The sequence below is a fragment of the Rhagoletis zephyria genome, unplaced genomic scaffold, assembly GCF_001687245.7.
Source record: "Rhagoletis zephyria isolate East Lansing unplaced genomic scaffold, Rhagoletis_zephyria_1.1 Rzeph_scaffold_00127, whole genome shotgun sequence".
NCBI classification, from domain to species: Eukaryota; Metazoa; Arthropoda; class Insecta; order Diptera; family Tephritidae; genus Rhagoletis; species Rhagoletis zephyria.
This window is the reverse complement of record NW_016157211.1, coordinates 448,444-463,394: the sequence shown is the minus strand read 5'-3', so window position 1 is coordinate 463,394 and position 14,951 is coordinate 448,444. Positions and strand designations below refer to the sequence as shown.

At 37.0% G+C, this 14,951-nt stretch overlaps 1 protein-coding gene across 15 annotated transcripts in view; it reads left to right on the top strand.

Annotated features, from left to right (window-relative positions):
* Positions 1-10,728: 10,728 nt before the first annotated feature.
* Syt7 (Synaptotagmin 7) overlaps positions 10,729-14,951 on the top strand; it is a 432,298-nt gene continuing 428,075 nt past the window's right edge. For 4 of the 15 annotated variants that reach the window (XM_017636898.1, XM_017636976.1, XM_017637005.1 and 1 more), the window contains exon 1: positions 11,172-11,192. In XM_017636898.1, coding sequence (XP_017492387.1) covers positions 11,188-11,192 — 5 coding nt within the window. In that variant the 5' untranslated portion in view covers positions 11,172-11,187. The other 11 variants (XM_017636999.1, XM_017637012.1, XM_017637020.1 and 8 more) reach the window with 7 other exon arrangements.

The following is a 14,951-nucleotide window of genomic DNA, read 5'->3' as shown; positions in this document are numbered from 1 at the left end:
AATTTTTTATTTTTCAAATGAATATGTTTCGCAAATGAGTATTAGTGATATTATTTGCAAATAAACGCAAGGCATTGCCATTTTTAAGTTTATTTTCTTTTTCGATTGTCACATTATTGCCTATTTATAATCAAGGAATATTGGAAAAAAGTTCACCGCCATGTAAACAGTGAGTTAGGTATTTGCAAATTATTTTTATTCGCAAATAGCTAACGTATTAACGCAGTACCAGAGCTCGAAGATAACTATTAAATACTTATATAATAACACTTATTGAAGGAGAAATAAAATTGCAGTCGGAATTTATGCGAAAAATTTTTAAAAATGAGAAATAAGAATAAATCTCCTTCGGTTGTATGTGTACATTTAATATGTAAGTACAACCTAACTTGTACTGGATTCTTGATCTATTATTCAGGTAGGTTGTGCAATTCACTACGCGGATCAAGATAACCCCTATCCGGGTACCCCGATAAAAATAACCCACTACCCGGGTACCTGGATAAAAGTAACCCGCCACCTAGGTACTCGAATAAATATTACTCTCTAAGCCGATATCGGGTTAAAGATAACCCTGTACCGGATATACATACATACATATAATAACCCACCGGGCTGCTCGGGAAAGAACAACCCGGGTACTTGGATAAAGATAACCATCTATCCGGGTACACGGATCTTCTTATTTGGCGCTTAAGCGATTTTGGCCGAGTTCAACAAAACACGCCAGTCGTCCTCTTTTGTGTCAACTGACGCCAACTGAATGCCAATTGGAACCAAGTCTTCTCCACTTGGTCTTTCCATCGCAGTGGGGTCCTCCCTCTTCCTCTGCTACCACTGGCGGGTTCCGAGTTGAATACTTTCAGAGCTGGAGCGGAGTCCATTCGAACGACATGGCCAAGCAAGCGGAGCCGCTGTATTTTAATTCGTTGCACTATGTCTATGTCGTTGTAAATCTCATACAGCTCATCGTTCCATCGTCTGCGGTACTCGCCGTCGCCAACGCGTAAAGGCCCGAAAATCTTCCGCATAATATTTCTCTCGAATACTCCAAGAGAAGCCTCAACGGATGTTGTCATTGTTCATGCTTCTGAGCCATATACCAACACGGGCATGATGAGTGACTTATAGACTTGGTAAGAGTGATTCTGCGTTGAATTTCGATGCTGTCATTGTTATCGGTGTTAAAGCTGTTTCCCAAGTAAACGAAATTCTCCACTTTCTTGAAATTATAACTGTAAGCAGGGGCGAAGGTGCCACGACGCGAATGCGCTGACTGTTTGTGTGATGACAGGAGATACTTCGTCTTGTCCTCGTTGACCCCAAACCGATTCGCTTTGCTTCCTTATCCAACTTGGAAAAGGCAGGACAGACTTCGTGGTTCTTGTTGCCGATGATGTCGATGTCATCGGTGTACGCCTGCAATTGCAAGTTTTTGGAAAAAAAACTTCCTGAGTGGTTCCGTTCTGCAGCTCTTCTCTTCTCCAACATCAGATTAAAGAAACTACATGAAAGGTAGTCACGCTGTCTGAAAACCCGTTTGGTAGCAAACAGCTCGGAGAGGTCTTTCCCAATTCTGACGGAGCTAGCGGTATTGCCCAACGTCATTTTACACAGCCGTATCAGTCTAGCGGGGATACTAAAATCAGTGCTATCGAAAGCGGCTTTAAATTCGACAAAAAGGTGGTAAGTGTCGATCCTTTGCTCCCGGGTGTTTTCCAAGATTTGGCGTATTGTGAACACCTGGTCTATGGTGGACTTGTCAGGTCTAAAGCCAGACTGATAAAGCCCAATCAGTTCGTTGGCGGAGGGCTTCACACTTTCACATAATACGCTCGATAAAAATTTGTAACCTATGCTTAGAAAGCTGATCCCGCGGTAGTTGGCGCGAATGGCAGGGTCGCCTTTCTTGTGGATTGGGCAGAGCACACTTAAAATCCAGTCATCGGGCATTCGTTCATCTGATCATATTCTGCATACGAGCTTATGCATGCACCTTATCATCTCCTCGCCACCGTACTTGAATAGCGTAGCTGGCAGGCTGTCGGCGCCTGCAGCGTTGTTGTTTTTCAAGCGCGCTATTGCTATTCGTACCTCGTCATAATCAGGTGGTGGTACATCGACTCCTTCATCATAGACTCGGGTTGGTCTTCTCTGCAGCTTTCAGCGCCCCTACCATTCAGTAGCGCAGAAAAGTGTTCCCTCATAAATTTAAGTACGTTCTGGACATCTGTCACTAGGTCGCCATTGTTGTTCTTACAAGAGTTCGCCCTGGTTTTAAAACCTTCCGTAAGTCGCCTAAATCTCTGGTAAAATTTTTGGGCGTTTTTCCTGTCGGCCAGCATTTCAAGCTCTTCGCACTCACGTGTTTTGGCCTATCTCTTCTTATTGCGGCGAATACGTCTCGTACCAGTTGTTCTGTCGGGCTACCGACTACTTCTTGGGCGGCGGTACTTAATGAGCGGGAAATGTGGTTGCACTGCTCGCATATGTCGGTTTGTTAAATAGTGCTCTCTGAGAGCAGGTGTGAGAGTCGAGTAGCGAATGCATTTGCCGTCTGTTGTGACTGCAACTTTTTGACGTTAAGCTTTAATTGCATTTTTGGGCGCACATTTTCGCTGCACAGAGGCGGGTGCGTATCTTGGCTGCAACAAGAAAGTGGTCCGAGTCGATGTTTGGGCCTCGGAGTGTACGTACGTCTAAGGCACAGGAAGCATGCATTCCGTCAATCACAACATGATCAATTTGGTTTCTCGTTTTTCGATCTGGAGACAGCCACGTAGCTTGATGGATGTTGTTATGCTTGAACCTAGCATTGCATACTACCATGTTTCTGGACCCGCCGAAGTCGATCAGCCTCATTCCGTTGCCGGACTTTTCGCCGTGGAGGCTGTGTTTTTCGACGATGTTTCCAAATATCCCTTCCTTGCCCACCCTGCCAAGCGCGATTTTGATATCATGGCGGGGGCAGCGCTCGTATAAGATCCTTGGACGCCTCGTCCTTCTCTTCCTTGAATCGTTTGCCGTGGTCGTCATCAAAAGTGGGGTTCTCATCCGTGCATGTTGCCTGCAGCGGAACTCGAACCCTGACAATATAGTTATGAAGAAAACTTTATTTAGACTCACCAGGATTTTGGGTGTTTTTGAAACTCGCCAAGGACGAACATTTTTATAACCCTTAAATCCTTTTGAAGTAAGCTTTTAAATTTGCAAAGTTTTTTCTATCGTATCGGTGTAGTGTAGGTACATCAGGCTTTCCTAGAGTGGGTGCCGATGGTGACTGGAATATACTAGTTGTGCGGGCAAATTCTTTAAGCTTTTCATAGACAACGAAAGCGGTTTGATCAAACTTCAACTTGGCGACCAAAAATTTTGATTTTTATTAAAATTACCTTCAGCGCCTCGTCCAACCCCATAAACAACACAAATGGCTTGCAGCAAAGGGATATTTCGCTTGGTTTGTCCAGCCGCTTGTGAGGATGTATTTCGCTCTTAAGCGTAGTTCCCCAGTACGTTTTGTCAAGGAAAAATTTAATCTGAAAATGTTTCGAAAATGGCCGAAAACGTACCGTTTTCACAAGCATTCTCGGTACTTTTGTAGACCTGTCTGCGTTTCATCCACTTTTCATCCCGTTTTCGGAATAATTTTCGGACTTTTTTCTGGCTGGGCTATTCTCGCAACAAGCGTAGCAGCTTCGCGCACGTGTATATGTTACTTATTCTTTGAAACTTCACAATCACACTGTGAAAGAGCGAATCAACACGATTTTGGAAGCAGTCGAAAATGAACTTATAAAAAGTGTGAAAACTTGTGAATTTTTTAGTTTGCAACTTGACGAAAGTACCATAGTGGGACTTAATGTTCTTCTCGTGCTAGTGATGTACCCACTCGTAAAGCAAATCGAAGAAGAACTTTTGACGGGTGAAGTATCAAGTACGACTTGCACCACTAGCGACGAAATTTGGGAGCTATCGACAAATTCGTACAGAAAAATGGTTTGAAATGGAGCAGGTGTGCGGACATTTGCAGTGGTTGGAAAAACGAAAGGAGCGATGTCTAGGATGAAGCAAGAATCAGAAAATGCCACGAGAAGTCACTGTATTATCCGTCGGTTTTCCCTGGGGACTAGGAAGATGCCGCCAATAGATTTAAAACGCGTGTTGGATGACGCTGCAAAGATAACAGAGGCCTGCGATTAAAATACATCTTTGGATTTTTCTAGCACATCGATATTTTTTTTATTGGTGACATGCATATTTTAGAATTTCTAGCAATTCGCATGAAAACCCCATAAATAAACAAAGTAAATCATAAAATCCTATGTAACTTCGAAGTTAACGCTAAGAAAATTGATGGCAGCCGGTTTCACCAGCAATTTGAATAGAAAATGACTTTATTTTCTGTCAATTTCCATATAAAATTCAAAAAATTAAAATCATTTTTCACTTAAATTGCTTTCGTGAAATTGGCTGTAAAAGTTATTTTCTTAGCGTTAACGCGCGTTACCAGCGTTAACTTGGAAGGTTTAGAAAAAACCATTGTCGAATATTTTCCCAACATTGACTCTGAGGATGTCTACAGCTGGTTAAAAAAACCCGTTTTCATGTGACGCCAAAAGTAAACCTACTGAGATGACAAATTAAACATTTGAAAACCTTCTGCACATCAGTGAAGACAGCACTTTGAATCAGTGATGGACAATATTATATTTACTAAGTATTAAATACAGTATATTTTGCTTTGCTGCCTCTATGCTTAAAAGCACATTTAAGATACCTACCCCAAAAAGTTCATCAAAAGCATTATTTTTAACATTTATAAGGAAACTGCTCCGATAGATGCATTCAACATACCTGCACATTGGCGATACCTGCCTTAAAAATTGTGCGAGTAGTATCAATTATCAATGAAAGTATTACGTTTACCTGCACTGGCCTTACAATTACCTAATTTTACAACCTTTTATTTATTTTGCTCATCTCGCAGAACAACGAAAATGGCTATCAATTTATGTATTTATATAGATAATTAGATAACATTCGGTAAAAATTTCGCTTGCAGTAATTTCTACATGGTAAGTGCTCCGCCAGTATTTGGTTTCATAGAGATTCGGATACCTTCCTCATTGAAGTAGTAAAGAAAATTCGCTTAAGTGCCTTTTTCGATTACGTGCACAAGTTTTTCGTGCAAAGAAGGATGTGCAGCTAAGCAAAATATACTGTACTAAGTACAAAAGTATTTAGGTATTTTGTGTTGTTGTAAATACCAAAGTACTATTTACTTAGGTATTTAGGAGGTGCTAAATACCCAAGTAAACAATACTTAGGTATTTAGGAGCTATANAAATACTGTATAATTTAGAAGAAATTGAGAGAATTAACACCTCACCTTACACTCACCTCAACCTACTTTACCACAACTCACTCCACCTCTCCTCAAATCAACTCACCACATACAAACTCACCACACCTTACCTAAACTCACCACACCTCAATTTGGGAACTGTTTCGGGCTTTGAGAGATTCTTCAGACTAAATCAGGATTTTCAAGACTATTTCGGGGTTTTCGGGACTATTTTGGGGTTTTCGCAGCTATTTCGTAATTCTTTAGGGATTTAGGGTTTGAGATTTTCGGTTCTCGGAACTAATATCGGGATATTCGAGACGACTTTCACAATAGTTAGGGATTTTTGGAACTAGTTTCGGGAGTTTTGGGACTTCCGGGATTCTCGGAATTAATAGCGGGATTTTCGGGAAAATTTCGAGATTCGCGGGATTTTCGGGACTCCTGGACTATTTTTGGATTTTTAATACTAATTTAAAGTTTTTGGGAGTTTCGGAACTGTTTCGGGATTTTGGGACTTTCGGGATTCTCGGAACTAATATCGGGACTCTTGTGCCTTTCGGCAGTATTTTGCAATTCTCGGGAGTAATTTCGAAATTTTTGGGACTTTCGGGACTGTGTCCAGAATTTTGGGTCTATTTCGGGATTCTCAGGAATTATTTCAGTTTTTCGGGATTTTTGGGACTTTCAGAACTATTTTTGAATTTTTGGAACTTGCGGGACCATTTCGGGATTTTTGGGACTAATTTAGGAACTTTGGTACTTTCGGAACTTTTTCAGGATTTTTGGGACTATTTCGTAATTCTCGGAACTGATTTCGGGATTTTTTGGACTTTTGGGGCTTTCGGGAGTATATCGATTTTTTTGGCACTTCTTTTGAATTTTTTAGACTTTCGGGACCATTTCGAGGTTTTCAGGAGTATTTCGGGATTTTTGGGACTATTTCGTAATTCTCGGAACTGATTTCGGGATTTTTTGGACTTTTGGGGCTTTCGGGAGTATATCGATTTTTTTGGCACTTCTTTTGAATTTTTTAGACTTTCGGGACCATTTCGAGGTTTTCAGGAGTATTTCGGGATTTTTGAACTAATTTCGGATTTTTGCATCTTTCGGGATTCTCGGAAGTAATTTCGGGACTGTTGGGACTTTCGGGGCTATTTAGGGATTTTTGGAACTCTCGGCACTATCAAGAGTAATTTAGGTATTTTTGGGACTTTCGAGACTATTTCAAGATTTTTGAGACTTATTTTGGATTTTTGAACTTTCGGGTCCATTTCGGGATTATTCCCAAAAATCTGGAAATAGACCCGAAAGTCCAAAAAATATCTAAATTACTCCCGATAATCCCGAAATAGTCCCGAGAGTTCCAAAAATCCGAAATTAGTCTTAAAAATCCCTAAATATCCCCGATGGTCCCAACAACGAAATAAGCCCCAAAAATCTGGAAATAGCCCCCAAAGGCCGATATAAGTCCTAAAAATCGAAAAATAGTCCCGGAGTCCCAAAAATTTCGAAATTACTCCCGAGAATTGCAAAATATGCCGAAAGTCCCGAAAATCCCGATATTAGTTCCGAGAATCCGGAAGGTCCCAAATCCCGAAACAGTGCCGAAAGTGCCAAAAACTTGAAATTAGTCCTAAAAATCCAAAAATAGTCCAGGAGTCCCGAAAATCCCGATATTAGTTCCGAGAATCCGGAAGGTCCCAAATCCCGAAACAGTGCCGAAAGTGCCAAAAACTTGAAATTAGTCCTAAAAATCCAAAAATAGTCCAGGAGTCCCGAAAATCCCGCGAATCTCGAAATCTTCCCGAAAATGCCGCTATTAATTCCGAGAATCCCGGAAGTCCCAAAACCCCCGAAAGGAGTTCCAAAAATCCCTAAATATTGTGAAAGTCGTCTCGAAAATCCCGATATTAGTTCCGAGCATGCCGAAAATCTCAAACAAAGTTTCCGGGAATACATAAAGAATTACGAAATAGCTTCGAAAATCCCGAAATATTGCCGAAAACCTCGAAATAGTCTTGAAAATCCTGATTTAGCCTGAAGAATCTCTCAAATCCCGAAACAGTTCCCAAATTGAGGTGTGGTGAGTTTAGGTGAGGTGTGGTGAGAACGGGTGTGATGAGTTCAACTGTGGTGAGTTAAGATTTAGTGGATTTTGGTGTAGCAGTAGGAGGTGTGGTGAGTTTAGGTGAGGTGTGGTGAGGTTGTATGTGGTGAGTTGATTTGAGGAGAGGTGAAGTGAGTTGTGGTAAAGTAGGTTGAGGTGAGTGTAAGGTGAGGTGTTAATTCTCTAAATTTCTCCTAAATTATACAGTATTTAGTTTGAGAGTATTTACCCATCGACTAAATACCTTGGTACTTTAGTGAAAGTATTTTGCATCCCCAAGGTACCTGAGTTCTTTGGACCATAGTATTTAGCGCCTGCTAAATACTTTCATTTTTTGTACTTTGGGCTCCTAAATACTCAAGTCTTTCTTACTTTAATATCTAATAGCTCCTAAATACCTAAATATTTTTTATTTGAAAATTTAGCAGCTCCTAAATACCTAAGTATTGTTTACTTGGGTACTTAGCAGCTCCTAAATACCTAAGTAAATAGTACTTGGGTATTTATTAGCTCCTAAATACCTAAGTTCTTTTTACTTGAATATTTAGTCAGCTCCAAATACTAAGTATTTGTGTATTTAGTACCCAAAGTGGTACTTTAAGTACAAAAGTATCTAGGTGTGCCCATCACTGCTTTGAATATTGAATACTACGAAGGGAGCCAAGAGAGTTCTGGATGCAAGTGTATGCAGAAAACATTGCTGTTGGCAAGATTGCATTAAAAATACTAGTGACTTTAATCTTTCCATTTCTATGTGAGACTAAATTTTAAACAAATGCTTACATAAACAAGTAATTTTTAAGCAAACAACAAAACCGACTTCAACTCCCCTATATAAATTTGAGATAATCGTTAATCTCTTCATGATCCAATGATCGGATTTAAATCAAACTAGAATGGGACTACCTGTGAGGTAACACCTTTCCGTTAAAAAAAGATTTATAGTAATCAGTTAACGTGGTCCAAAGTTATGCGGTAACATACATAAAAAAGATCCCAATAAACTTAAAGGAAATAATAAAATCACATTAAAGCTAAAGGAGAATAAAGTTTGCATTGTATTTTCTTGATTTCGTAATCTTTTTAGCACAACAAGGGTGCCGCGGTGAAAAAAGTTTGGGAACCCCTGGTGTACATTATATGAATACGTGTGCTCGATTAGGTATAGATTAGGTTTCGTTGTCTGCCGGGATGTTATCACCGGACAGAATGTCTGCCCTGATAAATACAGCTTTCTAATACTATAATAAGTAAAATAATAAAGTTCAGTTTTTTAAAAATACTTTTGAATATTTTTTTTTTACATTTTCAAAAGTATCTGCCATGATAAAATAACCGCCATAATTGTCTGCCATTATTATTTTCGAATAATAGTAACATTGAATGTTAAAATTAAAATTTTAAAAAGTGGTAGATTTTCAGATTACGGTGGAAGATGTGGTGCCATTGCAATTTGGCAAAAAAAACTGTTAGATCTACCACAAAAGTAGTATAGTTACGGTGAGCATTCGTACCGATTTTGGCGGGACAGTACCGATTTTGAAAAAATTGTCCCGCTGAATTTTTTTTAAAAGTCCGTATAAGTGTTCCGATTTTTCATATTTGTAACGATTAATTCCCGATTTACAGTGTTTTCGTTATTAATTTAAAAATAGTCTCCCTGTACTCTGGCCGAAAAATCAGTTTTTCGTACAAACGTGACGACACTTTCGGTATCACAAAGAACTTAGAGTACTGATACTCTCGCTATATAGCAGTCTATCTCGCTTGTCTGAACTTTTTAAAGGTTTTTATAGTTATTTGTAAAGTTTTTTTTTTCAATAAATGATTCCAGCTGGAATTAAGTGAAATTATAAAAAAGAATACTAATTCCCTAAAAAAATTCATGAATATGAAAAATATAAACTGTAGATACAGTGCCGAAAATATAAATAGGGAAGAGACATTTTAACATTATTTGGCTCATCCCCTATCGATTATTTTATGTTTATAATTTTTTTTTAAGAAAGTGCGGCTCGTTATCTAGCAAAGACCATGTAAGACAAATTTTCAAACATTCTACAAAAACTAGCTTAGTTCGAAAAAGTTTCATAAAAATTTAGAGCTTTTTAAGTAGATTTCTTTGAAACATTCTGAGTATGCAGTTTGGTAGCCCATTTAATTCAAAGTGCAAGTTTTAAGTAGCTTGGACTTACCGTTGATTTTTGGTATTTTTTTTTTGGAAGGTGTTGCTCATTTTGTCCATAAAAAAAAATTTTGTAACATAGGGCCTGTTCGAGGCACGTAATAAAAGCGGCATTACTGCTGTACTGATGAAAATTTGAACCCTATTGCAACTGCCCAACTGACAATACGTTGCTAGAAATTCCCACCGAACGTGATACTCTAATAATTCGCGCAACACTGCGGTTATGATTGTAACTCGAAAAAGCCCATACTTTGTATTGAAGAAAATACGCGAACAAATAATTGGCAAAAATTAACGGTGAATTGAATGGGCTACAAAACTGCATACTCAAAACAATTCTAAAAAATCCGACCAAAATTTTTAAAATCTAGATCGTTTGTTAAAATTCGTCGAATTTTTATAAATGTCTACAATGTTTGAAATATTGGTTTTTTCAGATAGTAAAAATAAGAAACATTTTTTAAACAAAGAAAAGTAGCCACAACTTGCCAAAATGTCCCTTCCCTACTTACATTCTCGCCACGGTATACATTGTGTGTATAAATTATTTTCTCTTTGTTTTGTTTTAAGTATTAAAAGATGTTATGTGTTTTTATTCCAAAAACAAAATTGTTTGTTCAGATTCGACGCTTTAGAAATGTCCCGAGATATATTAGGCTAAATTGCGGTCTGAGGAAACGTTTTAAAATTGTATAAATGGAAAGACTTTCTTTTAAAGAAATAATTGCTTCACCTATTATCCGAAATACTTCAAGAAAAGAAATCAGGAAACGGATGGAACAATAGGATTTTATCGGCAATTCTTTCTATTCTCGAACAGTTTGAGGAACATTTTGCTGACTGGGAATAGTAAAACATCTATCTACATACATATGTGACCATAATGTAGGTGTTTTAATATCAGTCTGGTAACCTTGCAGATTTTTCAAAAAGTTTAGGAGACGAGTGAGCGTGTGTCTCGTTTCGTGTTATGAATAAATGGTAATACATACACCAACAGGCAAAAACAAAACAAACAATAAAGTGAAAGCGTGCCTGTAATGACGTTATCTCTGCGCTCGCTATCCTTCGTAAAATCACGCTTGATGCGAACGGTGACGAAAGCTCGTAGCAAACAACGAAAATATGACCAAGCCATACAAACTTTCCGAACAACCAAACAGTTCTTACTTTTGATACGTTTGAAACGTACGGCTGACGAAATCTACCAAAAAAGAGTTAGTTATTCACAGTTTTATTTACACACACTCGACATAACGCCTAGTTAAATATAAATATTAATTTTGCGGTTCACGAAAAGACTACCGCGATTGTCAGGAAATAACATATCGTCGCCTGGGTAAAAGATTGTCGTATGTTACGCATGTACGTATGACGCTTACGACAATATTTTACCCAGGCGACGATATGTAGCTATGAGAATGAGGAATACATATGTACTTACATATGTATATGCCATCAAATAATTTCAGCCTGATAATAGGTGAAAACGCAAGCGAATACACACACGTATTTAAATGCAAATAAGAGTACGCAGAAACTAATATGGTGTATGTATGCATATGTATTATAAAGTTACAAGAAAATGCACATATGTAACTTATTGCGCGCTTGAGTATGCAACGAAAAAGAGCAGACGAGCACCAAATTGACAGATGGAGTGCTTGGAAAGGGTGCATCTACGATTGTACAATAGATAATGATAACAAATTCCATCAGCAAATATTTATGTGTTAGTTCGAGAATTCGTGGCTTTTGGAAAATATGGTACTCGGGGCGTGAACAATTTTAAAATGTTCCAAACATGTTATTTTAGAAAAATACACGAGCGTTCATAGAAAGCGAAAGATAATAAAATATAGTATGATAGAAGTTTTTTTGTGTATACCAAAGGTGTAGATGCACTCGTTGTAAAGAGAATATCATAAAAAAAATTGTTCTGAGCATAAGGTAAGTTGCCTTATGCTTTTGCTTTGAATATTTAAATCGAAAACTTACATCTGCTCGTCTTGAAGTTGGGACTTCTGTAGTGACTTTTGTGGCAACTAATTACAAAAGCAAAACAAATAATGTAAGTTTAGTAGAAGTTTTCAAGATCGCACAGTCCAAGAATGTATAAAAGTAAGCATATGTGTAGTAGGAGAGGGCAGAACTTGGTTAAGGAATAAACAACACTTATTTTCAAGTTATTCAGTTTTGTTTTATTTTAAGTTATATTGTCGTTTAGGTCCCAGATATAAACAGCATAGGCGATTCGCCAAGAAGTGAAATGTTAGTTTATAACAACTTAAAGTACAAGATATGCACACAAGATCCTAACCAGTCTAAAGCTCAGCACTCCGTAGGTAACGGTGACGTTGAATTTTCCTATTGTTATAAACATTGTCCAGTTTTATACCCCACGAACACTTGTTTATTACTCCGACAACTTGAACGCCAACAAGCTTTTTGTTATTCCAATCTGCAAATGGTGGACCCATATTTTTACTAGACGTCTTAAATAAAACAATCGGAGTAATCCTGCAAAAACACCTTTTTTCGTAGTAAATCAATTTCGAAAAATTGATTAAAAAACTTGCGGCACATAGTAAAAATAGGCGAACTTTGATATACGAACGAGTAACTTTCCAACGGGCAATCCACAGCGATTAACAGTCGAAATATTGCGGTCTGCTTATTATTTATTTATTTATTTAGTTATTTGTTTCAGTCTATGAAACAACTTCTTCAGGCTGTTTACACAGAAAACACATATCATTAAGACTTAACTTAAAATAAAGAAAACTAACATAAGAAAATTGTGTTTAGGATATTTGTAAAAGCTTATTTTTGTAAAGGCAATTTCGATTGTGGCATTTTGAGATGTTATATTAAATTGTCGCATAGATCTAGCTAAAGGAGCATTGATAGCCACCCGAGTTTTAACATTTGCGCCATAACAGGGCCTACCCTGCGAAAAGTGTGACTGGGAACATCAAAACTAATCTTCTCATAAAGATAACGGCAATCAATTAAGCCTTGTATTACACTAACAGGTCTATTCTGCGCTGGTAATAAAAAGTTTGTAACCGGTAAATTTTGTTACCATCTCATAAGCTGGTAACAAATTATTGCCCCGTGAAATATGCAATGCCAGGATTTTCACAATTCTTCATAGCTGAATTGCTGAATATTTTAACTAGGTACCAACGTACCTAGAATCGCGGTGACAAGAACTGGTAACATTTTTGGGTAATACAATTTTCCGGTTACAAAATCTTCGGCAACGTGCAGAATAGACCTGTAAATGTAAAGTCAATGATAACGCAGTGCATAAGTGCAACTATTCCATTTGCATTACTGAATTTAAATGTTAGGGAGCTAAAATTAAGGCACATATCAATGTCAGACGAAAAATTTGGTAAGGGTTCCTCATCGTTTGAAACAAAATTCGACTTACAAAAGTCAGCAAGCAAGTTAGCAATGTTTAGTGGAGCCTCTGCTAATCTATCGTCCAAGAACACGGATGTAGGTATACTAGAACCAGAACGTTTCTAACTGACATACATATGAGGTTCCAAAATCATTTGGGATTGGATTTAATGTTTGACTATCTGCATTTCGAATGTAGGTTTTGTAAAGAAATTTATTTAGGTGATTAAATACCATTGAATAATATTGGTACCTGACAAAAAAATTTAATTTTTTGTTAACTCAAACCTTTTGTAAAATTTATTTCTTAAGCTTTTTTAGTTCTCTTCTGTGTCATGGTATTTTATAAGGTAAGCCTTTCTTTACGGGAATATTTGAAAAAACATATAGCTAACAGTTTCGACTTGAATACAGAGTTGTTGAATAGGGAATAAAAAGGGAGACCAAGATGTTTGCATGCATGTATTTATGTAGGTGACGGGTAACAAAATCAACGGAAATAACATCAATTGACACTATTTCGCAAAGTAGTGCGAAATAAAATTAATTGACATTATTACCTTTTCAAAAGCGAAATAAAATCCTTCGACAGTTTGTTCTTTCAAACATTAATTTTTTACAATATATGTGACGTTTTTTACTTAAACTCTTACTTCGTGCAAAACTCAGGGAAATTCAATAAAGTTATGCAAGATGGCATTTAAGTATACCAAAGTGGAAGTTTAAGGTTAGTAAAAAAACGATTTGATCTTTGGGAACATCTTTGCAAATAGCTTCTTCAAAACAAAAAAAAAATTTCGAACATTCTTTGTACTTCACTCATTTTAACCGGGACACAATTACAAATTTTGCTTTTACTATACGGCGCACATAGAGGTATTTTGACGATATAGCCGGTCAAATTATTAATTTAGTTCATATTATTTCTCATAACTCCTTGATTGACTTTGTGTCAATGCAAATGTTTTTCAATGAATAATGACTTAAAATTTTGGGTAAGAAAATGCAAAAACTAAATTTTTGTAATTTATGACTTGATATTTATTTTCTCTGAAAATAAAGTTTATGTACTTTTTTGCACTAAGAATATGATGAGTGCCAACGTTCTTCACCGTACTGAGCATTCTTGACAGATTATACTGAAACAAAAGATTTATCACGATAACATAATGTGAGATTTGAAAATCCGAATTTTATTATGGTGTGTTCATTTGGAGACCATACCACCAATTCCAGATTAACATACTTGATTCAGTTCAGAAAGTGTTTATTAGGTACGCTCTTCTTACGTTAAACTTCTCAGAACCGAAGCCGTCATATCCTTCTCGATGTCTATTAATTAAACTAATGACATTGCGTAACGTTATTTTTATCTATTCCTTTTATATTGGAGAATATTTTAGGAAAAATTGATTGTCCTGCCCTACTTGGCAGAGTAAGTTTCAACTTTCCGAGTGAAAATTTGCGAAGATTTTATGTTTTTAATGTTGTAATAAGCAAAACTGTTTATAGCATGAATGGGCCGATTAAAATAACAATGATGGACTTCAACATGCTCGGAAGTTAATTGTTTAGACATAGATTTTTCGCTGCCAAGGTCTCCTCTACGTAGTATTATCAGTTCCTATCTTTGTAATAATCCACTTTAGATACATTTTATTATTCCAATATTTAGTGCCCTTATTTACTTGTTATACCTGTAATGGTCTGTAGATTTGATTTAGACTGAATAAAAAAAGAAATAAATAAAAGGGCTTAATCTTTAACCTATACATATCGAGCCCTAACCGCCAAAATAACGTAAGCGACATTTTTTTCAAAATTTTCTCTTTGATGCAGAAATGCAACTAGATGCTCCAGGAATATTTCTGCATCAAAAAGAAAATTTTGAAAAAAAT